The 26126-nt window shown below is 48.3% G+C and overlaps 12 protein-coding genes across 12 annotated transcripts; 8 read left to right on the top strand and 4 right to left on the bottom strand.

Annotated features, from left to right (window-relative positions):
- The first annotated feature begins 814 nt into the window (after positions 1-814).
- Positions 815-2101, top strand: HD556DRAFT_1036892 (uncharacterized protein). The gene is made up of 3 exons (XM_041295952.1): positions 815-882; positions 955-1268; positions 1325-2101. The coding sequence occupies exons 2-3, from the start codon at positions 1107-1109 to the stop codon at positions 1874-1876; spliced, it is 714 nt and encodes a 237-aa protein (XP_041164423.1). The 5' UTR covers positions 815-882; positions 955-1106; the 3' UTR covers positions 1877-2101.
- Positions 2102-2802: 701 nt separating this feature from the next.
- Positions 2803-3602, top strand: HD556DRAFT_1036868 (thioredoxin-like protein). The gene is made up of 4 exons (XM_041295951.1): positions 2803-2997; positions 3048-3230; positions 3290-3367; positions 3425-3602. Exons 1-4 carry the CDS (start codon positions 2953-2955, stop codon positions 3452-3454), a joined length of 336 nt encoding a protein of 111 aa, XP_041164422.1. The 5' UTR covers positions 2803-2952; the 3' UTR covers positions 3455-3602.
- Positions 3603-4474: 872 nt separating this feature from the next.
- HD556DRAFT_1230410 (uncharacterized protein) lies at positions 4475-5203 on the top strand (the record flags this gene model as incomplete). Its single annotated transcript, XM_041297352.1, has 2 exons — positions 4475-4636; positions 4685-5203. 2 exons carry the CDS (start codon positions 4475-4477, stop codon positions 5201-5203), a joined length of 681 nt encoding a protein of 226 aa, XP_041164421.1.
- A 2609-nt stretch (positions 5204-7812) lies between these two features.
- HD556DRAFT_1343692 (uncharacterized protein) lies at positions 7813-8253 on the bottom strand. The gene has a single exon (XM_041302182.1). It carries the CDS (start codon positions 8134-8136, stop codon positions 7933-7935), a length of 204 nt encoding a protein of 67 aa, XP_041164420.1. The 5' UTR covers positions 8137-8253; the 3' UTR covers positions 7813-7932.
- A 1032-nt stretch (positions 8254-9285) lies between these two features.
- On the top strand, positions 9286-11085 carry HD556DRAFT_1305190 (uncharacterized protein; the record flags this gene model as incomplete). The annotated part of the gene is made up of 5 exons (XM_041299752.1): positions 9286-9381; positions 9512-9892; positions 9929-10150; positions 10188-10958; positions 11011-11085. The coding sequence occupies 5 exons, from the start codon at positions 9286-9288 to the stop codon at positions 11083-11085; spliced, it is 1545 nt and encodes a 514-aa protein (XP_041164419.1).
- A 243-nt stretch (positions 11086-11328) lies between these two features.
- On the bottom strand, positions 11329-12138 carry HD556DRAFT_1343679 (uncharacterized protein). The gene is made up of 5 exons (XM_041302181.1): positions 12006-12138; positions 11804-11945; positions 11719-11749; positions 11553-11668; positions 11329-11503 (listed from the first exon to the last, which is right to left on the bottom strand). The coding sequence occupies exons 2-4, from the start codon at positions 11938-11940 to the stop codon at positions 11591-11593; spliced, it is 246 nt and encodes an 81-aa protein (XP_041164418.1). The 5' UTR covers positions 11941-11945; positions 12006-12138; the 3' UTR covers positions 11329-11503; positions 11553-11590.
- Positions 12139-12963: 825 nt separating this feature from the next.
- HD556DRAFT_1265584 (uncharacterized protein) lies at positions 12964-13692 on the top strand. The gene is made up of 4 exons (XM_041299099.1): positions 12964-12994; positions 13041-13145; positions 13202-13586; positions 13647-13692. Exons 1-3 carry the CDS (start codon positions 12992-12994, stop codon positions 13310-13312), a joined length of 219 nt encoding a protein of 72 aa, XP_041164417.1. The 5' UTR covers positions 12964-12991; the 3' UTR covers positions 13313-13586; positions 13647-13692.
- Positions 13265-15395, top strand: HD556DRAFT_1036715 (uncharacterized protein). The gene is made up of 3 exons (XM_041295950.1): positions 13265-13586; positions 13647-14357; positions 14404-15395. The coding sequence occupies exons 1-3, from the start codon at positions 13491-13493 to the stop codon at positions 15199-15201; spliced, it is 1605 nt and encodes a 534-aa protein (XP_041164416.1). The 5' UTR covers positions 13265-13490; the 3' UTR covers positions 15202-15395.
- Positions 15396-17261: 1866 nt separating this feature from the next.
- On the top strand, positions 17262-19583 carry HD556DRAFT_1524961 (uncharacterized protein). The gene is made up of 4 exons (XM_041309243.1): positions 17262-17449; positions 17508-18224; positions 18271-19035; positions 19088-19583. The coding sequence occupies exons 1-4, from the start codon at positions 17354-17356 to the stop codon at positions 19160-19162; spliced, it is 1653 nt and encodes a 550-aa protein (XP_041164415.1). The 5' UTR covers positions 17262-17353; the 3' UTR covers positions 19163-19583.
- A 44-nt stretch (positions 19584-19627) lies between these two features.
- Positions 19628-19916, top strand: HD556DRAFT_1439274 (uncharacterized protein; the record flags this gene model as incomplete). Its single annotated transcript, XM_041305947.1, has 2 exons — positions 19628-19658; positions 19720-19916. 2 exons carry the CDS (start codon positions 19628-19630, stop codon positions 19914-19916), a joined length of 228 nt encoding a protein of 75 aa, XP_041164414.1.
- A 594-nt stretch (positions 19917-20510) lies between these two features.
- Positions 20511-23173, bottom strand: HD556DRAFT_1287170 (GMC oxidoreductase-domain-containing protein; the record flags this gene model as incomplete). The annotated part of the gene is made up of 16 exons (XM_041299347.1): positions 20511-20646; positions 20697-20819; positions 20873-20892; positions 20953-21176; positions 21233-21321; positions 21371-21444; positions 21501-21625; positions 21679-21727; positions 21780-21866; positions 21915-22141; positions 22202-22321; positions 22374-22384; positions 22438-22617; positions 22674-22765; positions 22817-23068; positions 23128-23173. 16 exons carry the CDS (start codon positions 23171-23173, stop codon positions 20566-20568), a joined length of 1800 nt encoding a protein of 599 aa, XP_041164413.1. The 3' UTR covers positions 20511-20565.
- A 515-nt stretch (positions 23174-23688) lies between these two features.
- HD556DRAFT_1343607 (uncharacterized protein) lies at positions 23689-25195 on the bottom strand. Its single transcript, XM_041302180.1, has one exon. The coding sequence runs from the start codon at positions 25131-25133 to the stop codon at positions 23910-23912; it is 1224 nt and encodes a 407-aa protein (XP_041164412.1). The 5' UTR covers positions 25134-25195; the 3' UTR covers positions 23689-23909.
- Positions 25196-26126: the final 931 nt, after the last annotated feature.

The following is a 26126-nucleotide window of genomic DNA, read 5'->3' as shown; positions in this document are numbered from 1 at the left end:
ATTGATGTGCATTGATGTCATATATATATGTCATGCCTGTTTCTGGTGGTCTGTTCGCAGGGTCCTTGGCTGTTTCGCCTGCTCTGCGACCTCGGTCACGTCTTCCATTCGCTGCAAAATCCTTGGCTTTTCGTGCTGATGTTACTTCTCTTCACATGTCAACGATTCGAGTCCTAAATCGTCCGTATCGTCACAGCTGCATTGAATGTGCCGCGTTCTGTCATAATGGGGTAGTTACGAGTCGACTTTTGGTCCGGCGCGCGTGCCGAACGTCGATGGTTGGTATCAGAATTTACCTAAGGACGTCACAGTATCATCCAGATCACGCAAGCGACTAAACAGGAGTGAATGTCATCTACGCTTACTATGATAGTCAGGAACTTCCAAGTCGCATGACGAGTCCTTGCATGCTAAGCTAATTCAGCTTGCGATAGTTTCCCAGCGGCGAAGCTTTTCAGACAGGGTCCAGGATTGCTCGGTACCCTACATACATCACATGCAAGATGGAGGAATTGGCGTTCGTTCGTGGTTACAAGTGCGTAATGATGATTTTTTCTTGCTAACCACCAAAGGCGAGGCGATTCCGACATCGGAAACAACTAGCTAGGTATATACTTCTGATTTCCGGGGATTCTAACGTTAACTCGAATATACGCATATATGCTGATCGGTGGAGTTCAGTATACGTAAGTATTCTGAAGTATTCTTTCGACAAAGACTGATTGTGCAGAACATCTACCGACTTTAACGGGACCTGGACATCGCTCCTGTCACTATAACTATTAGAATACCAAAATCACCTTAAAGTGAAGTCCTCCGAGTCATCATGGAAATTTCGAACAAGTGCGCATCTCTAAAGCATCAATCTTCTAGCGCAGTTTCGTGAGTGTATATTTAGGTAAAACAGTGATATCTGCTTGCTAATATGATCCGACCTCGAATGCTGCGCTACAGATTGTGGTGTTCTTACGCAGATACATTTCGTAAGAAGACACCTCGAAACCCTGGCTATATTTGACAATTTCTGGGCAATGCAATGGGTACTCACGCAGTGGCCGTACGGGCATAAAAAGTAACCATTGAAAGGTCAATCGTTCCTCACGAACATGGCATCACTTCTCAAAGTTCCATTTATTCTCTCGTCTGCTATCGCACAACAGGTAGCGTTTACACCTCCAAACATCGCCTCGGGTGAAGAGACTATTCCCCAAACGTTCAATGAGCGGGTGCTCACTCGGGTTATGGCATATGGGTTTCCGACCATGAAAGTGAGTGTTGTTACTGCTTTGTCCACAACCATTCTTATAGAGCGATACGCTACTAGGCACTTTACTGGATTCTTTCTTTCACAGAGGTCGTTATCATTGCCTCTCAGACAGCAGACTCTTTCAAGTCCGTTATACAAGCCATTGCACAACACGCGGCCGGTCACGGGATTCGTGACACGCCTATCACTTTCCCTTTCATCTTGGGCACCACACTTACTGTCGCAGGGGGTCTCGGCCGTTGGTGGTGTTATCGCACCCTCGGTCGCTTTTTCACATTCGAACTCAGTGTTCGCAAAGGACAGCATATTGTCACGACAGGACCATACGCTGTCATACGCCATCCAGCATACACAGCAGGTATCACGCAGCTGATCGGGATGGTGATGCTACACGGATCGCCCACTTCGTGGCTTAGACACTCCGGAGTTCTAGATATTCCTGGACTCAAATTGGCTGTGATGTCATGGCTTGTGGGGGTGACATTTCTTGCGATAGGCTCCGTGCTCAGGGTCAGCGAAGAAGATGAAGCACTGAAATCGGCTTTCGGAGACGAGTGGGCGAGGTGGGCGAAGGTGGTCAGGTACCGACTGATACCTGGCATCTATTGACCCATCGCACTTGACATCATGGTGTTTTGTGATGGTTACAACTATTCAAACATTCACCGTCCAATCTTAGAACTATCATATGTAGACACGCTAGTGCAAGCTAAGACCATTGCTCCCTTCCATCCGAAATTAGAAGAGATTCATCTCAAATTTCGGATTTCATTCTACGATAACGCTCGGTTTCTTTTTTGGTTAACGGTGGTGAGACGTGCAATAGATTTCGTAGTCGTTTTTTCGATGTCGGCTTTCTATTTAATCGCGTCTGTTGTCATTCCAGGCTAACCTAATACGTAGTTTATGATACACGAAGTAGTTGAAACCGACAGCGGTGAATAACGAATATTCCGACTTTCTTTCTTAGCTTTCCTCTAGAAGCATCGTCATGAGAGAAAGTATCATTTGCCCATCAATGATATACCGTTGCAAGCGGAAGACCCTGTTATTGCAGGATGAGTTATTTAAAATGTTTGCATGTTGAAATGACTGCAACTGTTAGGCCCGTTGACGCTGGAACATACATTCCTTCATTAGCCTTGTCCCGGGCACTCTCACCTCCCTTCATTTCCTTGCGCACAATCCCAGATTTGCCTTATCCTTCGTCATCGGCTCCGAGTATTGCGGGAAAACGTCGAATACGGAATCATCACATGATACTGCGTTTGCCCCAACTCCAACACGGAGAAACACGTCAGTTTAGTGGCCGACAAGAGCGTCCGGAGGAGTTCGTGGCGATTCTGCATAGGTGGAGAGAGGCTTTGAGTCATATCTTGCCGTAGGCACAAAGCCACGCTGTCGGAACCCAATAGAAAGTAGATGTTTCAGATGGGCCCAGGCGCGGCATGATTTGAAGAGGGCCCAATATTAATGTGTTGACGAGGATACCTGCCAGTGGAAGGAGAGTTCCGCGTCCTTCAAATAATGTTTGGCAGGGATCTGCGAGATATGGTCAAGACTCAAGACCTTCCAGCTCGGGAAGGCCAGCACAGAAAGTTCCACGGCCGTGGCAGACTAGTTATTTCTGTGAATCAGTGTCAGTCGTGAGCCGTTAAAGTCTTTGTAATACCCCGCTCACCATCATGTCCGTCAAACCGATCACATCTCATAGCCAGTTCATTTCCATCGTAGGCACTTCATAGTCAGTGGCGTAGCACAATCACATTTAACACCACAGGTGATGGAAGAGGGAAAGACTGTCATCGTAGATTTCGTATCCGAAAGGTGTCCTCATTGCAAAGCAATCGCCCCCACCTTTGATGAGCTCGCAAACAAGTTCTCGTCGGACAAGATCGAATTTTACGTTATTGACGCCGAAAAAGTCGACGATGTCAGCTTCGAAGTTGGTGGCATAACGAGCGTAAATATCTGCACACAACCATCGTCTTACGCCGACCACTAATTTATATGGCTTCTCAGTATCCTACATTCATCGCATTTAAGGACGGTAATAAGATGGAGGAATCCACGTTTGGTGCTGCTCGCGAGAGGCTGCAGGTACGTTTGTAGTCTTTCAGCATTCGAATAGAAACTCATTCTTGCCCACCATCCCAGAAATTCGTGGAGAAATACTGTTCATCTTGAAGCTACATTTTTTTTCGCAGAACAAGGACAGTTCTGACTGTTCGGGAAACGACTTTCATTGATTGGTCGGACACGTTGATGACTTTACTTACCTTACCTCCATGTCTACGATTCTACGACCTCTATGGAGTTTGTAGATTGTACCTGTATGGATTCCTCTAGGGTGCCAAAGACAGATTCTACGGAAGTTCGATGGGACGTGGACATCGCGCCTGTAAGCTAGTAGGTCTTTCTCAAACTATCACTCGAGCTGTTCGTGGAATCTTCTCCTCGCACTTTCAACCAGTGTAGTATGGATGTTGCGGGGAACTTACATGATTTACCGTATCCAGCTTTCGCACTCCTTCGAGCAACTTGCGAACAACGAGAGCTTCCACACTTACAAAACTTTGGGCTTCACCTCCTGCATTTGGTTAGAACTTGCCTATTTTCTTAGGAACGACTGTCCTCTTCTGTAGGTCTTACCAGGAGACTGCCGATTCTGTTTGAGTTCAGTTGGGAAACGGAACTTATCCTTGTAAGCAATGATAATGGAAACACTTCCGGTAAGCACGTGAATGCAGGTTCGTCTTCGATTTTCTATCTGGCATGTTGATCCACAAATTTGGCCAATCTAGGGTGTTCAGATGACGAAGTTGGACCTAGTGAGTTCCAAGTGGAGTCGGGGAATCATGTCCATGTACCTCAGCGTGCGCGCAAGCGGACCATCGAGCGTAATAATCGCGCGAAACTAGTACCATTCCTTTCTATGATACATCTCTAAACCCTTTTAGCAAAGGAAACTGAGATTATCCGCTGCGTAGAGTCGGGGACCCTGGTCTGGCTTGGGCCTGGTGCGTGCACCAATGATAGGATGTAGGACTGATGACACTCTCAGGCTCCACCCCGCACCCTGTTTCACTGACGCCCGCTTTCACAGTATGATACCGCCGCCGTTGGAGGAAGTCTAGCCCTCGATTGCACCCTGAGTGAGGTATGTATAAAAGCAGTCATTGAAAAGCTCGAGTGCTCTTCATAATCATGGAGTCCCTTCTCAAAGTTCCACTGATTCTCTCGTCTGCTATTGCGCTGCACGTATCGTTCACGACCGGAAATCTTCCTTCGAGTAAAGAGGTTGTTCGTCAAACGTTCAACGAGTGTATCTTCACTCTGCTCGTTAAATACGGGTTTCCGACCATAAAGGTAATTTATGTCGCCTGCCCACGAACATTTCATAGAACCATGCACCAGGCATTTTACTGGGTTGTTTCTTTCGCAGAAATCACTACTATCGCCTATCATACAACAGACCCCAACTCTGTTTCCGCGATACAGGACACACCCATTACTTTCCTTTTTGTTTTCGGCACTGCACTCGCTATCACGGGGGGTCTCATCCGCTGGTGGTGTTATCGCACCCTCGGTCGTTTTTTCACTTTCCAACTCAGTGTCCGTGAAGGGCAACACATTATAACGACCGGGCCATATGCGGTCATACGCCATCCAGCCTATACGGCAGGCCTGGCAGAGATCATAGGCCTATTGATCCTGCACGGATCGACCAATTCATGGCTTAGATACTCAGGGGTTTTGGCTATCCCTGGACTGAAAGTGATCGTGGTAGCATGGCTTGCGGAGATCACTCTTCTTATGATAAGCGTCGTGTTCAGGGTCAGTCACGAGGATGAAGTCCTGAAATCAGCTTTCAGAGACGAGTGGGAGGCATGGGCAGAGACAGTGAGGTACCGGCTGATACCTGGTGTTTACTAAACCCAAAGCGCGTGGATCATGCTATCATTGTGCGACGAGAACCGTCTGCAACTCTCCCCTATCAAAAGGAACGCTAATATTCCTTCGTCTATGAAGGGCCGTCTATGGGAGACCAGCTCTCTACAGTTACATGGCAGGTTACTCTTTTTTGAAACAAACATTTTGTTGTCTTTACGAATGATCTTTTCTCGACTTGTACTAAATATTGTTCTTTGTTCTTCGTAGGGCAAGATATGTTCTCCGTACGCACCTCATTTTACATGTACAATTACTCGTACGATCTTCCTTCTTCGTGGCAGCGTCCTTTTGTTTGGGATCACTTCCCCTTGATTTTTCAATTGAAGACTGGGTATCTTTCTTTCTCTTTCTTAGTCCGAGCCTTCTCGTTCGCAACACTTTATTATCATACCATAATTCCCTTGCCCAAACAGTGGACGAGCTTCACACTATGCAATATTGAAGAAATGTAATCAATAGTATGCAGACTGGCTACGCGCGCTGTACTATTGATTGTTTCGAGCTTGGTTCCCGAGTCACAGAACTTCAATGTGTTAATATTCAGGTATTGTCCATCCATTCAGCGTAGTTTATCCCGGAGGACCAGATAGTGCTCCTGTGAGTGGATAGCTTCATTGATACTGTCACTTTGACCTGCTTTGTCGCTGTTCGTCATCTATGTTTTCTAATAGAATGGTGATATCATAGATTACTGTGAATCAAGTCTGTGAATTTATATGAAGGTTATATGCAAATGCCATGGCGTTGAGCTCTGTCAGTCTGTTTGATACATAACCGAGCTGAGAGGAGTACTGGTGACCAGTCGAGGAACCAGGACACATTGCTAGACGGCTAAAGGATATTGCAGTGCTTCCATACCACCGGCTCCCATCGGTATCACCCTGTGGTTCATCATGCTCAGGCTGTGGTCATTGGTGAGAGTATCAACGGCAAAATGCTTACATTCGTAGATATAGTAGCAACCTGCATGATGCTCAGTATGAGATAGCTGAAAATAACGGTGAGAATGTTTCATATGCAATTTACCTGAAGCGGAGGCTGCGGCGTCGAGTTTGGTTGTGCCGCAGGTGGAATTGCCGCTGAGGACGGCTGACCGGTTGGCTTTCACAAGAGACGCGTACTACGTAGACCTTCTGGAGATTCGGTTGTGCACATGGCGGAATGAAAAGCACCTCATACACCACTTACCTGTTGTTGTTCTCTTCCAGCAGAGACTGTTGCGGGCCTACCGGTGGTGGCGCCAGGGCCACGCCGCAAGAGGTGCAAAGGGGCGTGGTATTAATAGATGGTAGAGAGGTTGGATCTCTTGGACTACTTTTCCGTGACATAGAAAGTGGGTGTCTTAGACCCTTTATTGGTACCGAAAAGTGATACCTGAGGTGCGCACTGCGGACATCCTTACCAAGGCTCTCGCTCACGGCCACTATTCCTCGCAAGCTTGCGCCTGGTGTCTCGCTGAGGGTGTGTGTTGACGTTAGATAACGATTTACCTTTTAGACATTGTATTACCTTCTTGTTCTTATATCGCCACATGCAGCGGACACATACGAGCTTTCCGCTAAACTCTTCGCCGGTTCATTACCTAAGCTCACTTTATCTTTCGTATATAGCTCGTAGCACACCTCAGAATTCTTCTACGCATACTGAGGTGTGTATGCCATGTCTTCTCACTCGATCGCACTCATGCTCATGTATCCTAGCCTAGGTATATATCAATGTGGCTTATAACGGCAGTGCTTAGTCGGCGAGAAGTTTCTCCCAGAATGCTGTACCGGTCGAACTATTCGAACGTTACAGTATTCTTGGCGAACGGAATCGAACCTGTTGCTTAACACGTCGTTACAGCTGTAGATATAAACAGCTATAACGACATGTTAAGCAAGATGTTACCCTCTCGTCATGCCATTGTGATAACGTGCATACGTTAGAATAGCGGGATGACGAATGCACACCCGTCACATGCGCTGTCGCGTCAGCCAAGTGCTATCGAGCGCCCCCTCTGCCACCCGAGTTTCGTTAACGAAGGTTCCGCCGCCCCCTCCTATTCCCGATGTCCACTGGCCCGAGAATATGACATGGACCTTGCTGTCAGAGGTCGAGAAAGACGAGAATAGGCTTGTTTTGCTCGGGAAGCGGGACAAGAAGGAGGCAAGTACTATCCAGCTTCAGATCCACGATCATTTTATAACCATGCCATAGAATACATCTGGTGATAGCAAGATTACCGTGTTTCAACGTATTGAATCTGTCATGCTGCGAGACAGCTATAAGCTCAACAACCAGAGTCAGACTGGTCGATCTGGAGTGATTTGGCAGGCGAAGCGAGGAGTTTGAAATTTGTGGCTCCTGTTGGGACAATCTTACAGTCAGTCTCACCTGCTTGCATTGTCGTCGTTCAACATGTGAGAATCAATTCGAATATCGTATTTAACGTGTCACGGCCTTGGCCCAGTGCAAAGCTTCACTGTGAATACAAATACGAATGATAATGCTCTCGAGACATGGACCACCGCCGACCTGAGTCTCCAATAGGAATGAAGACAACATAGAGGGGCTGATACTTTGGACAGAATGTGACAATGACAAATTGCGTTCGGGAACTCTTCTCGACCGTTGATTCTCAGCTGCCAGTGGGCCAGTTAGGAAAGAGTGCAGGCCATTCGATCGAGGGGGCCCGAATAGATTTGTACACTCGAAATGTCATACCTTCATTATGACAGGAGTGTCAATGCTGTCGGAAGAAATATCAGCAGCGTGTCCCTGCAGAAAATGGAGAACCATTGCATGACGACAATTGTCCCTGAGGGTAAGATGTAAAAGATAAGCTCCGTAGGAAACGACGGGAACGGAATCGAGAAGAAATAGACAACAGATTTGAGATTAAAATTCAACATTACATAGAATTTATAAGTCATAGCTCGACAATGGCGAATAACTATGAATTATGGTGGGCGATCAGCTACGAAGGCACATGTCCTCGATCAACATAAACATGCTGGTGAAGCAACATCAATAAACGCACGCTGGAGTAACGAGGGAGCAGGCTGAGCAGCAGAGACACGGAGAGGATGGTGGTGTGGGAGGCACCTGAGTGCGATGCAAAAGTTGCAACAACCATAGTTTCCTTCTTGAGTAGGTTGTTGCGTCGTTGTCTATGCCTGAAGCGGAGGCTGTGGCGTCGAGTTTGGTTGTGCCGCAGGTGGAGTTGCCGTTGAGGACGACTGAGTCGGACTGACCGGTTGGCTTTCACAATATTAGACACGTGCTACGTGAACATTCTGGAGATTCGCCGGTTATGCATATGGCAAAATAGAAAGCACCTCATACACCACTTACCTGTTGTTGTTCTCTTCCAACATGGACTGTTGCGGGCTGGTGTGTCACGCGAAGAAACTGCGCCGGGGGCGTTGTTGCATCGAAATGACTTCGATTTCTGCAGGGTGAGGGAACGCGGAAGTTCTAGAAGCAGTTGGCTCAGGCTGAGGACGGGTGGGAACGCTTGAAAAGATAACAAAGTAGTACAGACAGCGCCGAAGGATTATATGACTGGAAAGCTACTTATCGTAATTAACATTTGTGCCCTTTACAAGATAAAGCACAAGGTTTACCCGGAAAATCGCTGTCATATGGATCTCTTCGATCAATCGATCAGCACTCCCTACAAGGCTTTGTACACAGCTTCGAGCTGTGATAGTTGTGTCAGCAATATTGGGGAGGAAGACCTATTCGAATATGGCAAGGCGGGGTACTTGGGGTCGAGTCACGGTTTCTGGGCGTAGCTATTTTGACGCGGTCCTGCCGCGCCTGCCGCGGTCGTGACGCGGTCGTGACGCGCATGTGACGCGGCACTGACGAGCCTTGATGATATCGAGTGTAGTACTAACTTACTCAGGCTAACTGGACGAGCTCGCCTGTTTTATTTTGTTGCTCCTACCTTCGATGCGATTTTGTCCCCCTAAGGCTTTAGTCACTCGTATTAGTGGCGTGATGGTCCGGGATTCCGAGAGGAGAGGCCTCCTAAAATTTTTCAAATGAATCGAAGTCCTCTCTTCAATCCTACAACCATGACTATGGCGGTCGGATTCTTGTCGCTTCCTACAGAGCTCATATGTCACATTCTAATCCTCCTTAACCCCAGGGATATTAGTCGCTGTGCACTGGTTCGCTTTTCCCCGTAGTTCCACAATTTTCTCCAGGGCTAATGTTTGATCATGCTAGACATGCAATATCTTTTGGCTTGTGGTCCGGAATTCTGTCTACATTCAATACAAGCTTGAAATTTATGCTCAGGGCTTGACTAGTACTGGGACCGCTACCATGAATCCGACCGGCGTTTCCAAAAAGACTCTGTGTTCGCTCAAGAAATTAGCATCTTTGTGGCGATCCGATTTCCATGCATCCACCACCTTTGAAACAGTGGTCACTACTGTTGCCAAATGGGAACGCATGTTACCGATCCAAGATGTGAAATGTGGGCTTTGGTGGTTACACTCGCTGGAAGAATACAAATTCTACATTCAGGGTTGTGGCACGAATCCTACACTCTCCCGGACATGGTCTATCGGTGATACCGAGGGCTTTTTTACCTTCGACCCTCTGCAGGATCTTATGGTTGTGTGTTCTGAACCTGATGATGATGTCACTGTGACCGATGCAACACAAGATTACCATGTATGTTGGGTAGAGTTTCGACTGGCTTCATCCCAGTGTCCACATCCAAGTGCTGCGTGCACTTCCTTGGAGTGCAAGCATACCTTTGACTCGGATGCACCTGGCTATTACCGTGCTGTTTTGTCACCGCCTGTAATCTACGGTGATCACGTATTTGTCTTCTATGACATAGAGGACACGGGTGATCGCCGCCATCCTAAGTCTGTGTTCGGCATGTTCATACAAGTGATCAATTGGAGGAAGGGATACGTGAATAGGGTGAGTTCCCTCTCTTTGTGAAAATTCTTCTACTCAGCATAAGCAGCATTTTTTATGTCAACTGGATTTCTGCGAGTTAGATCTCTTCTATCCAGTGGATGAACAGAAGTTTGTCATCATTGGCCCAGAATCGATATACTTGTACACGTTACAAGGGCTCGATGGGCCGCCTCAGTGCCGAATCATATATCACCTTCCCAATGTCCTCCATCTATCATTAAACGACTCGGAAATCATTGTTCATGGCCACCCGTCACTGCATGGCAAAGCAGCACACCCAGGACTCATGCCGAGCTATGTACCCTCCCTGGAGTCGCAGATTATGGTTGTAGAGTTTCTTCCCAAAGCGGGGAAAGACGCTATCCTAGTCATCGATATGGCCATCTTCTCTGACACGGCCCTGCGCTCAGATATGCTCGTCGACATTCCCTGGTCAGATTGGGGACCTCAGTATGCGTACTACTTTCCGCACCACGAAAGCTACGATATCAGCGTGTTTGGCAGCAAAATGGCCTATGCTCTTCCCCAAGATCATATTCGTGATCCTGGTCAAACACTGGAAGGACTCTCCAGTGAGGGTTACTTCTATGTGCATATCTGGGACTTCAATAAGCGAGTCATTGCTCGTTCGGAAAGTGTCAACGATCCTGACTCACCGGATCTTCGTATTTGCAAGTCGGGTCAGATGATTGACTCCTTTGGTGAAGACATCTTCTCGAATGCATACATCGCAACGGTCTGTTGTACGCCATTTCCGACAGCTGGCTCCAGGATATTCTTGGAACAGGATCGGCTTACTGTGACATGGGTATGTGTTCTTCGTTTGAACACAGGAACGGTCTGATGTGGCTGCGTTGTAGGCTCGGCATGATGAGATTAGTATTCGGGTCATTTCCCCCACTCAGACGGAGGTTGACCCGGACCTTACAGAATAGACAGTTTGGAGTAAAACAGGTGGGACTCAGCGATGCCTGATCAGTTGGGGGACCAGGACATACAGCTTCGTGACAAGTTTCAGTGGCCCGATGTTATTTCCTGGCTCGCATAATCCTGGCTAAGGTGCACCATATTCCTGGTAATGAGCGGGTTAAACAGACTACGAACATCTTGTGAACTAATACATCTTGCAAGCGTTACGTGAAGTTGCTGAATTGTTAGCTGCCCAAACGCTTTCCGTCGATGTAGATACACCACCGCAATGGATTTAACTTCGTATATTATGGACGAGGGATATAACTGACAGACGAGAAAATGGTGAAATATGCCAAATGTGAGTTGACCCTTCTCCAATCGTTGCGGTCTCGTACGCGAAATACCATGGAATCATGTGAGCCATGCTGGCTAGTCGAGAATCTTCCTGTAACCATTAGTTTCTGTCTTGCAAGTCCCTGATCGAACTCGCCAGGCTCCCTCGCGTACACCCAGTCTTCGTAATAGTTGTCAAGCCAGATAACAGTACCATATCGTCCGAGAGTAACGTGCGGATATGTCCCAGAGATGTGCAGTCATCTGTTTCGTCTGCGAATAGATTCGTCAGGCATTGTAAATATACTAGAATCAACACTGACCGTGGAGTTTGCATCTAAGCATTTCGAGTACCTGTAAACGATGCCTCAGAAGTGCGCGATCAGACGAATAGATGTTTAAACTTACCCAGTTGCGAAGATGACAAGGTCGGCCACCACTCGCGAACCATCATCGAATACCAACCCGGAAGGAGAGAAGTGGGAAATGGGAGAAGGGCCCGGAGCCCACCTCTTGAACCTAAGTCCGTCGAGTGATAAGGACATTGAACCTGCACGAGCCGAACCGTGCAGTGTCAGACCCAAATTCAAAAAGTAGCGCAGGTGCCTACCTCGATCCTGTAGATAAACTCCGTTGCAGCAATGTCAGACCTGTGCCCGAAAGCACGGTAGGTCTCGAAGCCGCCGCTGGCACCGTTCTTGAACTTGATCCTGATGAAGTCACGGTCTTCAGGGGCAGGTCCGCGACGGAGCTCGAAGGCAAGAGCAGAAGCATAGTTTGCTGTAGTCCTTGCATTAATCGGCTGAATGCATTGAAGTGAGATCATACGCACGGATAGGAAGGAGATGCCGGGACAAGTTGCGCCTACGCGTGCAGGAGGACTCGAGAGCGTGTGGAAGTTTAGGACTGTCACATACCAGCACGAGAAAAAGGGCAGGAGACGCCACTAGCTTTTGACGCCACGACGAAAGTGATTTGGACACGCGGAGTCGACTGGCTGCCTTTGTAGGGGCGCCCAGAGAGGGTATGTCGAAGAAGAGGGTGATCTTGTTGAGCCTCGCATCGAGAGAGATGACTTCGGATGTAAGTCGTTATTGCTTGCGACGCAGCAGAAACACTAGGGTGTTGTGAGTAGGGTGAAGAGAGGAAAGGAGAGCATACTTCTGACACGAGGCCGAAGTTGAGAGTCATTTCCGCAAGGTCCTCGATGGTCATAGCACGATTGTCCTAGAGACACACGCGTGAAGGTATGAATAGGAACGAGGAAAAGGACAAAAAAAATGCAGTTAAATTGCTTCGCCGGTTCAGGGTTCAAAGCAACTCTGTACGCCCTGGCCGGGTCTGCATTTACACTGGGATCAGCTCAGGGTTCGAAGCAACTTCGGACTGCCCCGGCCAGCCCAGGCGAAAAGAGAAAGTGCGGGCGAAGTTGACAGAATGAGTACTCACTTCCACGAGTTGGGGAGATCGATTAATTCCCACGGGTTCGGAAACTTCCACCTCAGCTGGCCAACCTCCCTGAGCAACTCGTGCCGATCAGACTTGAATTCGATGTGGAGCATCATAAGATGCGCGAGACCTTTGTATGGAATCTGAATGGTAAGCCTCTTGTCTAGAGTAGCTTTCTACGACTGACGTCATTTAGATCCTGTCATCACTCCTGAGCATTTTGCGCAGACGCTCATCGAGGATTATGCGCTACCCCAGAGTTATCACGGCGTCATCACGCCACGTTGACGAGGACAAAGAAGTGCGTTGATTTTATATTGCTGTCATTTATCTACTGACTGACACTGACCCAATAAGCTTTCAAATTTCAGGGCTGCTTACCCAATTGCGCGGGGGTGCCGCCAATTGACATGCTTGATGGAATTCGGCGCCTTGCCAGCATCTGGCCTTACTCAGGTTAACTTGTAGCAGCTTAGTAGCTGACGACGAGCTCGCTTGATTTTGTTTTGTTGCTCCTGTTGCCTTTGATCCGATTTTGTCCCCTCAACTTGTCACTGAGGCTCCAGTCACGGTGACGTGATGGATTCTGAGAGGAGAGGCCTCCTAAAATTTTCAGATTCGAAGTCCTCTCTTCAATCCTACAACCATGACTACGACGGTCGGATTCTTGTCGCTTCCTACAGAGCTCATATGTCACATTCTAATCCTCCTTAACCCCAGGGACATTAGTCGCTGTGCAATGGTTCGCTATTCCCTGTAGTTCGTTACAATTTCCTCCATGGCTAACATTTGATCATACTAGACTTGCAATATCTTTTGGCTTGCGGTCCGGAATTCTGTCTACATTCAATATAAGCTTGAAATCTATGCTCAAGGCTTGATTAGTACCGGGACCGCTGCCATGGATTCAACCGGCGTTTCCAGCAAGACTCTGTGTTCACTCAAGAAATTGGCAACTTTGTGGCGATCCGACTTCCATGCGACCACTACCTTTGAAACAGTGGTCACTGCTGCTGCCACATGGGGGCGCATGTTACCGATCCAAGATGTGAAATGTGGGCTTTGGTGGACACGCTCACTGGACGAACATAAATTCTACATTCAGAGTTGTGGCACGAATCTTACACTCTCCCGGACGTGGTCTATCGGCGATGGTGTCCAGGGCTTTCTTACTACCTTCGACCCTCTGCAGGATCTTATGGTTGTGTGTTCTGAGCATCATCATTATGTCGCTGTGACCGATGCGGAACAAGATTACCCTGTCTGTCGGGTGGAGTTCCGACTGGCTTCATCCCAGCGTCCACATCCGAGTGCCGAGTGCACTTCCTTGGAGTGCAACCATACCTTTGATGCACTTCCTGGCTATCACCATACTGCTTTGTCGCCACCTGTAATCTGTGGTGATCACGTATTTATCCTCTATTACATAGAGGTCATTAGTTGCTGCGATTCTGAGCCTGTGCCCGGCATGTTCATACAAGTGATCAATTGGAGGAAGGGATATGTAAATAGGGTAAGTTCCCTCTGTTTGTGAAAATTCTTCTACTCAGCATAAGCAGCATTTTTTATGTCACCTGGATTTCTGCAAGTTAGATCTGTTATATCCAGTTGATGAACAGAAGTTTGTCATCATTGGCCCAAAATCGATATACTTGTACACGTTACAAGGGCTCGATGGGCCGCCTCAGTGCCGAATCATATATCACCTTCCCAAGATCCTCCATCTATCATTACACAACTCGTGCATCAGGGTTCATGGCCACCCGTCACTGCATGGCAAAGCAGCACGCCCAGGACTCATGCCGAGCTATGTACCCTCCCTGGAGTCACAGATTATGGTTTTAGAGTCTCCTTCCAAAGCGGGGAAAGCTATCCTAGTCATCGATATGGCCATCTTCTCTGACACGGCCCTGCGCTCAGATCTGCTCGTCAAGATTCCCTGGTCAGATTGGGGACCTCAGTATGCGTCCTACTTTCCACACCACAAAAGCTACCATATCAGCGTGTTTGGCAGCAAAATGGCCTATGCCCTTCCCCGAGATCATATTCCTAATCCTGGTCAAAGACTGCAAAGGCTCTCCCGTAAGGGTTACTTCTATGTGCATATCTGGGACTTCAACAAGCGAGTCGTTGCTCATTCGGAAAGTGTCAACGATCCTGACTCACCGGATCTTCGCATTTGCAAGTCGGGTCAGATGATTGACTCCTTTGGTAAAGACATGTTCTCGAATCGTGCATACATCGCAACGGTCTGTCGTACGCCATTTCCGACAGCTGGCTCCAGGATATTCTTGGAACAGGATCGGCTTACTGTGACATGGGTATGTGTTCTTCGTTTAAACACAGGAACGGTCTGATGTGACCACATTGTAGACTCGGCATCGTGATATTAGTATCCAGGTCATTTCCCCCATCCAGACAGATGTTGGCCTGGAAATTACAGAATAGATAGTTTGGAGTAAAACAGCTGGGACTCAGCGACGCCGATGTAGTTTTATTATGAGCAATATGCATTGTGTTGGCAAGCAAAATAGTAAATATGTTTTCGCAGCAAAACAGGCGGGGTATAAGTATTTGCATCGGGGTTATGTGCGACTGCCACAGCGTTGAGGTCTGTCACTCTAGAGTTCGATACATAATCAAGCCGAGTCGAGTGCCGAGAACAGAACGGGGAACCAGGACATTGCTGAATGGCGACGAAGAATATCGCAGTGCTTCTAGCTTCTATGCCACCGGCTTCTGCCGTCTGCATCACCCTGTAGCTCATCATGCTGTGGGCATGGGTGAGAATATCATCAGGAAAATGCTTAGATATAGTAGCAACCTGCATGGCGCTCAATATGAAGCAATAGCATTGGTACTTGCGCTAATATTATGACTGACTCCAAAAAAGCTGTCCGAACACCGTGGGACCTCCTCATTGTGATCTAGACTTGCATACATCCATGGCCATGTACCGACGATTCGATTTTTTCGCAGTGTAGACAGTAGATAGACAGAATGTGACGATCATAAATTGCGTTCGGGAACTCATCTGGGCCGTCGATTCTCAGCTGCCAGTGGGTCAGTTAGGAAAGACTGTAGGCCATTCGATAGAGGGAGCTCTCCGAATAGATTTGTACACTCGAAGTGTCATTCCTTCATTATCACATTTTTGACGGGAGTGTCGATGCTGTCAGAAGAAATATCAGCAACGTGTCCCTGCAGAAAATGGAGAACCATTGCACAACGACAATCGAGGGTAAGATGTAAATGATGAGCTCCGTAGGAAACGACGGGCACCGAATCGAGAAGAAGTGGACAACAGATTTGAGACTAGAATTCAACATTACATAGAATTTACAAGTCATAGCTCGACAATGACGAATAACTATGAATTACGATGGTCGATCAGCCACGAAGGCACATGTCCTCGATAACATGCTGATGAAGCAACGTCAATAAGCGCAGGCTGGAGTAATGAGGGAGCAGGCTGAGCAGCAGAGACGCGGAGAGGATGGTGGTGTGGGAGGCACCTGAGTGCGATGCAAAAGTTGTAACAACCATTTTCCTTCTTGAGCAGGTTGTTGTATCGTCGAGTTTGGTTGTGCCGTAGGTGGAGTTGCCGCTGAGGACGACTGACCGGTTGGCTTTCACAATAGACGCGTGCTACGTGAACCTTCTGGAGATTCGGTTATGCATATGGCGGAATAAAAAAAGCACCTCATACACCACTTACCTGTTGTTGCTCTCTTCCAGCAGAGACTGTTGCGGGCTTGTGTGCTGCGCGAAGAAACTGCGCCTGGGGCGTTGTTGCATCGAAATGATCTCGATTGCTGCAGGGTGAGGGAACACGGAAGTTCTAGAAGCAGTTCGTCTGGAAAGATAACACAGTACAGACAGCGCCGAATAATTGTACGACTGGGAAGCTACTTATCGTTAACATTTGTGCCCTTTGCAAGATAAAGCACAAGGTTTGCATGGAAAATCGCCGCCACACGAATATCCTCAATCAATCGATCAGCACTCCCCATAAGGCTTTGTACATAGCTTCGAGCTGTGATAGTCGTGTCAGCAATATTGGGGAGGAAGACCTAGTCGAATATGGCAAGGCGGGGTATTTTCCTGTTGTAATGATATTGCTAAGTAGTCGACTTGAGGTATGGCCAGCACGTACCGGAGGCCCAGCGCTCAGAAGCTATGTCATCTTGGACCATCTACGAAGTACTAAGTTACTTATGTGCGTCGTGTCTCCGAGTGACCTGAGGCTGCTTACTTAATTGTGCGGGGGTAGTACAGAACGTTCATCGTTCATTGTACTACTTGGTGCAGATGCATGATGGCTTGAGGTATATTGGGTGTACTAACTTGCTCAGGCCAACGACCAGCTTGCCTTTTTTCAGATTTGTTGCTTCTACCTTCGATGCAATGTCGTCCACTCAAGATTCTAGTGTCAGTAGCGTCGGATAGCCCGTGATTCTGAGAGGGGAGGCCTCCTAAATTCGAAGTCCTCTCTTCAATCCTACAACCATGACTATGGCGGTCGGATTCTTGTCGCTTCCTACAGAGCTCATATGTCACATTCTAATCCTCCTTAACCCCAGGGACATTAGTCGCTGTGCACGGGTTCGCTTTTCCCCGCAGTTCCACAATTTCCTCCGGGGCTAATGTTTGATCATGCTAGACATGCAATATCTTTTGGCTTGCGGTCCGGAATTCTGTCCACATTCAATACAAGCTTGAAATTTATGCTCAGGGCTTGACTAGTACTGGGGCCGCTACCATGAATTCGACCGGCGTTTCCAAAAAGATTCTGTGTTCGCTCAAGACATTGGCATCTTTGTGGCGATCTGACTTCCATGCGACCACTACCTTTGAATCAGTGGTCGCTATTGCTGCCACTGAATATATTCCATTTTTACCCGCGATCCAAGATGTGAAATGTGGGCTTTGGTGGTCTTACTCGCTGGACGAAGACAAATTCTACATTCAGGATTGTGGCATGAATCCTACACTCTCCCGGACATGGTTTATCGATGATGTCGACCGCTTTCTTACTACCTTCGACCCTCTGCAGGATCTTATGGTTGTGTGTTCTGAGCATCATCATTATGTCGCTGTGACCGATGCGGAACAAGATTACCGTGTCTGTCGGGTGGAGTTCCGACTGGCTTCATCCCAGTGTCCACATCCCAGTGCTGCGTGCACTTCCTTGGAGTGCAAGCATACCTTTGATGCACTGCCTGGCTATTACCGTGCTGCTTTGTCACCGCCTGTAATCTGTGGTGATCGCGTATTTATTCTCTATTACATAGAGAACACGGCGGATGACTGCCATCCTCAGCCTGCATCCGGCATGTTCATACAAGTGATCAATTGGAGGGGGGGATATGTGAATAGGGTGAGTTCCCTCTGTTTGTGAAAATTATGCTACTCAGCATAAGCAGCATTTTTTATGTCAACTGCATATCTGCGAGATACATCTTTTCTATCCAGTTGATGAACAGAAGCTTGTCATCATTGGCCCAGAAGGCTCGATATACTTGTACACGTTACAAGGGCTCAATGGGTCGCCTCAGTGCCGAATCATATATCACCTTCCCAAGATCCTCCATCTATCATTATACGACCCGGAAATCATTTTTCATGGCCACCCGTCACTGCATGGCAAAGCAGCACGCCCAGGACTCATGCCGAGCTATGTACCCTCCCTGGAGTCGCAGATTATGGTTTTAGAGTTTCTTCTCAAAGCGGGGACATCTATCCTAGTCATCGATATCGCCATCTTCTCTGACATGGCCCTGCGCTCAGATATGCTCGTCGACATTCCCTGGTCAGATTGGGGACCTCAGTATGCGTGCTACTTTCCGCACCACGAAAGCTACCATATCAGCGTGTTTGGCAGCAAAATGGCTTATGCTCTTCCCCAAGATCATATTCGTGATCCTGGTCAAACACTGGAAGGGCTCTCCAGCGAGGGTTACTTCTATGTGCACATCTGGGACTTCAATAAGCGAGTCATTGCATGTTCGGAAAGTGTCAACGATCCTGACTCACCGAGTCTTCGCATTTGCAAGTCGGGTCAGATGATTGACTCCTTTGGTGAAGACATCTTCTCGAGTCGTGCATACATCGCAACGGTCTGTCGTACGCCATTTCCGACAGCTGGCTCCAGGATATTCTTGGAACAGGGTCGGCTTACTGTGACATGGGTACGTGTTCTTCGTTTGAACACAGTAACAGTCTGATGTGGCTGCGTTGTAGGCTCGGCATGATGAGATTAGTTTTCGGGTCATTTCCCCCACTCAGACGGAGGTTGGCCCGGACCTTACAGAATAGGCAGTTTGGAGTAAAACAGGTGGGACTCAGCGACGCCTGACCAGTTGGGGACCCAGGACACATTACTGGATGACGACGAAGATATTGCAGTGCTTCTATGCCACCGGCTTCCATCTGCATCACCCTGTGGCTCATCATGCTGTGGGCATGGGTGAGAGTATCAGCAGGAAAATACTTAGATACGGTAGCAACCAGCATGACGCTCAATATGAGATAGCTGAAAGCAATAACATTGGTACTTGCGCTAGTAAAGTTATGACTTACTCCAAACAGCTGTCCGAACACCCTGGGACCTCCTCATTGCGATCTAGACTTGCATAGATCCATGACCATGTACCGACGATTCGATTTTTTCGCAGTGTAGATAGCAGGAGCACTGAATTTACACACTTCTATAGTTCTCACGACTGCAATGTCACGGACTCATGAATTCACTCGTGAACCGGACCTTCGGAACTAACTGCTATGCAGTACTGCTGCCTCGATCGGTCCAATGGTAAGTTTTTAGTGACATCACCTGATGGCATCATACTCACCCGCGTTCACTCAGAGTTTAGGAAACGATGTAGCGCGCTCGGTGAACAGCATGACCGCATTCTTGGCGTATGCACTTCCGTCCTCACCTCTTTCGCTACTGACCATTATGAGGTGTCCTATGCTTCAATCTAATGCTGCAGCGGGTGCTGTTGGGAGTGACGACTCCTTGATCCGTGATGAAGACTATCATGGACCGCCATCGGACACCGATTTATAAAGCAACAGCGACTAGCAGCAGTGCAGGTAGACAACAGAGAACATGGACGTGGTTGGGTGTGCTGCTAAAAGCATTTATGAATGTCTGCTGGTATTTTAGTTTTATCGTCCATCTTGTTATGACATCTGCATTGACTTTACGATAGGCGATCAGTACATGCCGCACCACACAGTCGGTAAGGATCACGCCAGACAAAGATTTAAAGATTTAAACCTGGTGACGTATGTTGTGCTAGTGCGTGCATTGTTGTTGATTGATGTTTGAAGGGCTTGGTTCAACCAATCGCGCAAGCCCGATGATGTCCTCGTCGATGCATTGTTCCTTTCACGCAGAGACTATTGATGTGTTCGATTGCTACTATCGTTGTCTTTCAACGGGTGCTCCCCACAGTTCTGCCAATGACCACGACTTTCTTTCTTCCTACTGTCTCAGTTTGACAACAACAATGTTTACGGTGATCTCTGGTCTATCTACTTACGGCTAATCAAGAACCTCTCCATTGAACACTGTGCAATTAGCCCGCACGGTCGGCGATTTGGAGAACCCAATTTTATGGATGGGGGGCCCTTCCTACATAAATTTCTGGTATTTTGACGCATTGTTCACGGCGGATGAGTAGTCGGTCCAGGAAATGGCCTGACGATGAATATCAAATGCAATTGATACCCAATTCTTCAGCAATGATCATCGCAGCCCGCTCTCCAATGAGAAGTGCAGTCGAGTACGTGTTCTGTGTATATCGTGAGATCGCACATCAACAATCCTCTGTCCAGTACCCACTGTGCCAACGTTCAACGGCGAAATGGACATATCTGCAACCTTCAGGTTCGACACTCCATATACATTGAGCCGAGCGTCGACGACTCCCTGATCTGCCTCAGGTTTCATCGCACAAGTCCCAAGCTAACAAATACAAATATCAGATATGAAATCACGGAAGGTTCAGTCGCACACACAGAATGCCACGTCGTTTGCACTGATGTTCGATTCAGTATTTCAAGTACTGTGACAATACAGATCGCATGTCAGCACTTACTAATATCGCGGTGGAATCGATCAATCGCCTCGTCATCTTCGGTAGTGTAAACAATGTCTGGCGCATTCAAGTCCACTGGCCCGGAGGCTTCTCTGCAGGCTGCAGCGCTTCCCTCCGGGAAATCAGGATGGCCGGCAGCGACTTCACCTCGGTAGGAAGCCATGCGTCGAAGAAGTTCGCGTGTCTTTTTGTACCCGAAGTCAAGAGGAACAATATCAGATGGACTGGCCGGAGTGTCGTAGTCATGCAAAGTGCCCTAAAATGAAATGCGTCCACTCACTCATCTAGGAAGCCTGTAGTAAAGTCCATTTCTTCTTTTCCGTCCTCTGTCACGTGGATATGGACGCTTCCAACAGACACGGGGTAAAGCTATTGAAAAGGTTAACAAAAGAATCACAGAGTAGATGAAAAGCAATACTGTATAATACCCCGTACACATATACTTGCGAGGAGGAAGAACAAGCGGCCTCGAGAGCGGTTGAACGTGTCTGGCTGTCATGAGCATTGTCATATCATCAAAGCAATGCGCACACACCCTGCAAAAACACAAAATATTGCAACAGCCTTGTCTGGCCGGTCCTGGAAGAACTCCTTCCAGCGCGGTTGAAAAGCTGGATCCATGGCTTTCAACTCCTCGTCATCAGGACGCCACTTGATTTTTGCATCGAGGCCGCTGAGATTCCAATCAGCACGATGCCAGCAGTGATGATAATAACTTGCACTGACTTTTGTGCAATCAACGACTTGCCGCTGCTGTTCCATTCCGCAAGGCTTTCTGCATTTGAGTGGTTGTGAAGTGCCGCAATCGTGGGATGAAGCATGCTTACCCTGCAGGATACTGTCACCACGCCAGAGGGCGTCCATGGTAACGGCCTCGTCAGCAGCCAAGTATGGAACAAAGACGAGATTGTGATCTGACCGTCCTAAGCCAAGCAAGCTCTCGGGATAACTTAAAAGCGCACCTTGATAATTCTCTCCGACACCAGGCAAATTCACCAGCTGCTCGATACCGCATCGCTTGAGGATCGCCTCGGCACCGATCCCAGACCTCTCCAGAATGGTCGGGGAGCCGAATACCCCAGCAGAAATAACAACCAGTTTTGATGCTCTTACAATACTCGACGACTGATCCGCATCTGGGCAAGACACCGGGTCGCTGGCGAACTCGACACCTACAGCACGCTTGTCTCTTTCGTTTGGAGAAACAGTCAACCGTTTGCTAGGGTTGCGATCTCAGATGGCCACTTACTCGAAGATGATGCGTTTCACGCGCTTTCCGTCCCAGACTTGTAAATTCAGGTTGTGAGCTTGGTTGTAGACATAGTGGTGAGCTGCATCAGAGCGCCTTCCGGTTGTTCCGTCGATGTATCTTGTGTACATGAGCTAAGATTTCGCAATTGCCTAGGAGTGCAGGAACTCACTTCCGCCATGGCTGAGATAGATCTGGTTAGTTGTCGCAGGTAGGAAAGAAGCATCGTAGCTTACACTGTATGTATTGCATGTTTCCAAATCATCGGTGTCGTCGGCATACTGCCTCTTGTGATAGGTCGTGCCAACCTGGATGAATTCGTCGGCGATACCCAACTTACACCCACCAGATGAAACTTTGATAGGTCCGTCATATCCGTGAGTTGGACGATTGGGCTGCATCCCATATGTCTCCAGCTATAAAGCGAACGTATAAGTAATTCGAACGAATGTCCTGAAAACAAATTTGAGACCTTCTTCATGAGGGGAATCAAATTTTCAGATTCCCAACCATCGACTCCCCAATCATCAAAGTCCGAAGCAGGTGCACGGGTATATGCCATAACTATCTCATTATTAGATTATCGTTCACTGTCATTGCAAGTATGCTACGCACAATTCACACATGAGGCTCCACCAACGCAACGACCGGAAGGAACGATCGGCGCACGGCCGTTGAGGCGAGGAGATGGATTTCCCTTGTGGAATGTGACCGTGGTGCTCGTCGGTGCTTGGTTGAGGGGATATTGGTATGGTTGGACATGTATAGGTTTATTGAGGGTGTGTTGACCCGCTTCCAGAATCAAGATCCTGAGCGAGGGATCATATGCAGCCAAGCGACCTGCGACAACACAGGCTGTAGCACCACCTATACAGAAGAATGCATAGCTTAAGAGGGGAAACCACTACAGGATTATATCTGCTCACCTCCAGCAAAAACGATGTCGAATTCTGACAGGATTCGCTGAGACATTAATGTGGAGGGTTCCTTTCAGATTGCCCCTCGCAAGTTCCACTTTATAACCTTGACAGAAGCGATGCCTATCTTGGCGCCCATCGGGAACTTGCGACTTCAGTCTGCTTTCACTACTAGGCGAGGTTTGAACATGATGTGAGAAAAACACGGGGTGCGTACGTGTGTGATACTGCATGATTATAAGAGGGATGCTCCATTACGACTTTCGAACGACAAAGTCATTTTAGAATCGAGCATCCCTGAATGTGTGGCATTGCGGGTACCCCCGACGCATTAAGCATTAGCGACGTTCACACCTGGGAGAGCTTACGGTTTGTTGCTCACAAAATTTTGTGGTTCTTTTGTATGTAACCGGGTATGGAGAACCATGATCAACATATATGCAAGCAGATACTGCTCATGAGAAGGAAGTTGTGCCTCGCAAGTTGCTAATAGTAACGTCTTCAATAACTGATTAACGAAAGTACTCACCTCCTGCAGACCAGGCTATCGCTCGTATTGACGAGCCATCGCAACTATCCAACTTAAGTGAATCACGTTGGTATGCGAGCTTGCCTCGTCACATGCAGTCACGGCCTGCCAAGTATCAGTTAACCCGCTATTCACAGTTGGCAAATTCGTATATCCAATGGAACGGGCACGGACTGCAAGGGAACCAAGGCCAGACCTCTATGGCGGGAGGCTACGGCTCTGTCTATCGAGGACAGACTACGACACACGCGAGGACTACCGACTACGAGCCAGGACTCCTGCCACCGCGCCAGGACCCCTGCCACTCCCGTCCTGTCCTGCCAGAGCGCCCCGCTACATATGCCACCCCTCCAAATGCAACCGTCCGCGGTTGCAAGACGAAAGACGAACGTGCGGGAGTGCGGAAACCTGCGCCAGACCACCACCCTGGTACACCTCCCCCCTCTCCAAATGCAACCGTCCGCGGTTGTACCACGAACGACGAATGTGTGGCCGCAGTCTGAAAATGACGAGAATGCGGCGGCTGAACGAGACGGAGAGGTTTTTGACACCGGCAAGTAGGACAATGTGGTGTACTAGTAGCATGGTGGGAAAAATGATATGGCGAGTTGTCGAAGAATGTTGGATAGCGTCTCAAGTGTGAGTGATGTGGGAGTACTGCAAATACTGTGTGAGGGAGTTGAACATGAGTCCGCAAACGACGACGCCGGTACTGAAGACTGGACCATGGGTTGCGACAGGAAGTGCGAAGGGCCGAAAAATCGCGCGAAGGTCGAGTCTGAGCAACTGTGTAGCACACATCATCTGCCCAAGTGGGCGGGGCAGTATGAAGGTTAGTGTTGGTGATTGGCGAAGACGGTAGATAGGATGGCAACAGTACAGACGAACTCCATGCCTTCAACTGCGCAATGTCAGCGTCTCGACGATTCCTATCTTCCAACTTCTCACGACTCCGCTGGAGCTTGATGCTGGGAACTCGTAGCACATCTTCAACGAACTCGTCCCATGTTGAGTAACTGCATGTTAGGTGGTCCTTGAGGAGGTCGGGGATGCCCTCGAGCACATCCTCAATCAAATCTCCTTTTAAATCTCCCATACCCAAAGCAAGTTGCGAGATCTCAGTTGCCCATACAACATGCGCAAAGTTGCCGTTGGGCGCCAATGCTCCAATATCACCCTCTTTCAGTGCATGCGCAGCCACGCGCTCTCTCTGCTGCGCACGAGATAACTTGGGCGGTTTCAGAAGTGGCCACCGTTTGAAAAAAGCTATCGTGAGTGCCGCAAATGTGGCAGTTTGGACTGAGTTGAGTGACTGGAACCACTGGTCTGCCATTTGTCCGGGCACGAGTTGCATAGAGAAGCGCCGGACACGCTGAGTGTCGGTCCATGTTGTTGGAAGGGAGAGCTGGAATTCTGTGAACCACGTAGACGGTTCCTCATTGCCGCTATAGTCACCATAGAAGAGCGGGACAGGTTCTATAGACATGAATTTGAAATTCGGGGACCAGAAACCAAGAGAAGTCGAAAAGTAGACCGGAGCAAAAAAAATGTGAAAATGCGAAAACCAGGACTCAGATCTCAGATGTCAAGCACGGGGAGCGAAGACCACTCTCATCACCAGATGGAACGGGCACGGACTGCAAGGGAACCAAGGCCAGACCTCTATGGCGGGAGGCTACGGCTCTGTCTATCGAGGACAGACTACGACACACGCGAGGACTACCGACTACGAGCCAGGACTCCTGCCACCGCGCCAGGACCCCTGCCACTCCCGTCCTGTCCTGCCAGAGCGCCCCGCTACACCAATTAATGCAGCAAAAGAAGCAGCCGCCATCACGCACCTGGACTTCCTCGATGTGGCCTTGGCATCTGCACACGCTGGAGCAGGATGGAAGAGCCGAAGCTATGACAAAGCAGAGACTCAGGAATGATGCATCATGATTGTGCTAGTCACCACTTGAAGTATTACATAGTAAATTCACACATTTCTAGCATTAGGGATGTTCACACCTGGGAGAGCTTACAGTTTGTCGGTCACAAGATTTTGCGGGTCTTTTGTATGTACCTCGGTATGGAGAACCATGGTCAACATATACGCATGCATGAGTACTGTCAGTCATGGGAAGGACTCGGAAGTCGTGCCTCGCAAAATTGACAAGCGAGCATTGTATTACATAATAATCTATGGGGCAGAACTTTTCCGAATAAGGTTGAGCCTGAACGTTAACCTGCAGTCAGAATTATATTCTTCCAGTACTGCTTACCTTTATCAAAGTGGGTGGCCTTGCAGCCACCCCTCCATGACATGCAGAGATAAAATTTACGAAACTTGAAGGCCGTATTCCTTCCACTCTGAACCGCTTTCATTATGGGTCACGATTCACAACCTGACCTGGTTGCTTGCTTAATTGCGCGGGGGTACGGAATCGTGCTTGTGTGCCTTGAGTATCAAGTGTACTAACTTACTACTCAGGTTAAC

This window comes from Suillus plorans, assembly GCF_016647745.1.
Source record: "Suillus plorans strain S12 chromosome Unknown HD556scaffold_9, whole genome shotgun sequence".
Classification (NCBI taxonomy): Eukaryota; Fungi; Basidiomycota; class Agaricomycetes; order Boletales; family Suillaceae; genus Suillus; species Suillus plorans.
The sequence above is the reverse complement of the archived record's forward strand: the minus strand, read 5'-3'. Positions and strand labels throughout refer to the sequence as shown.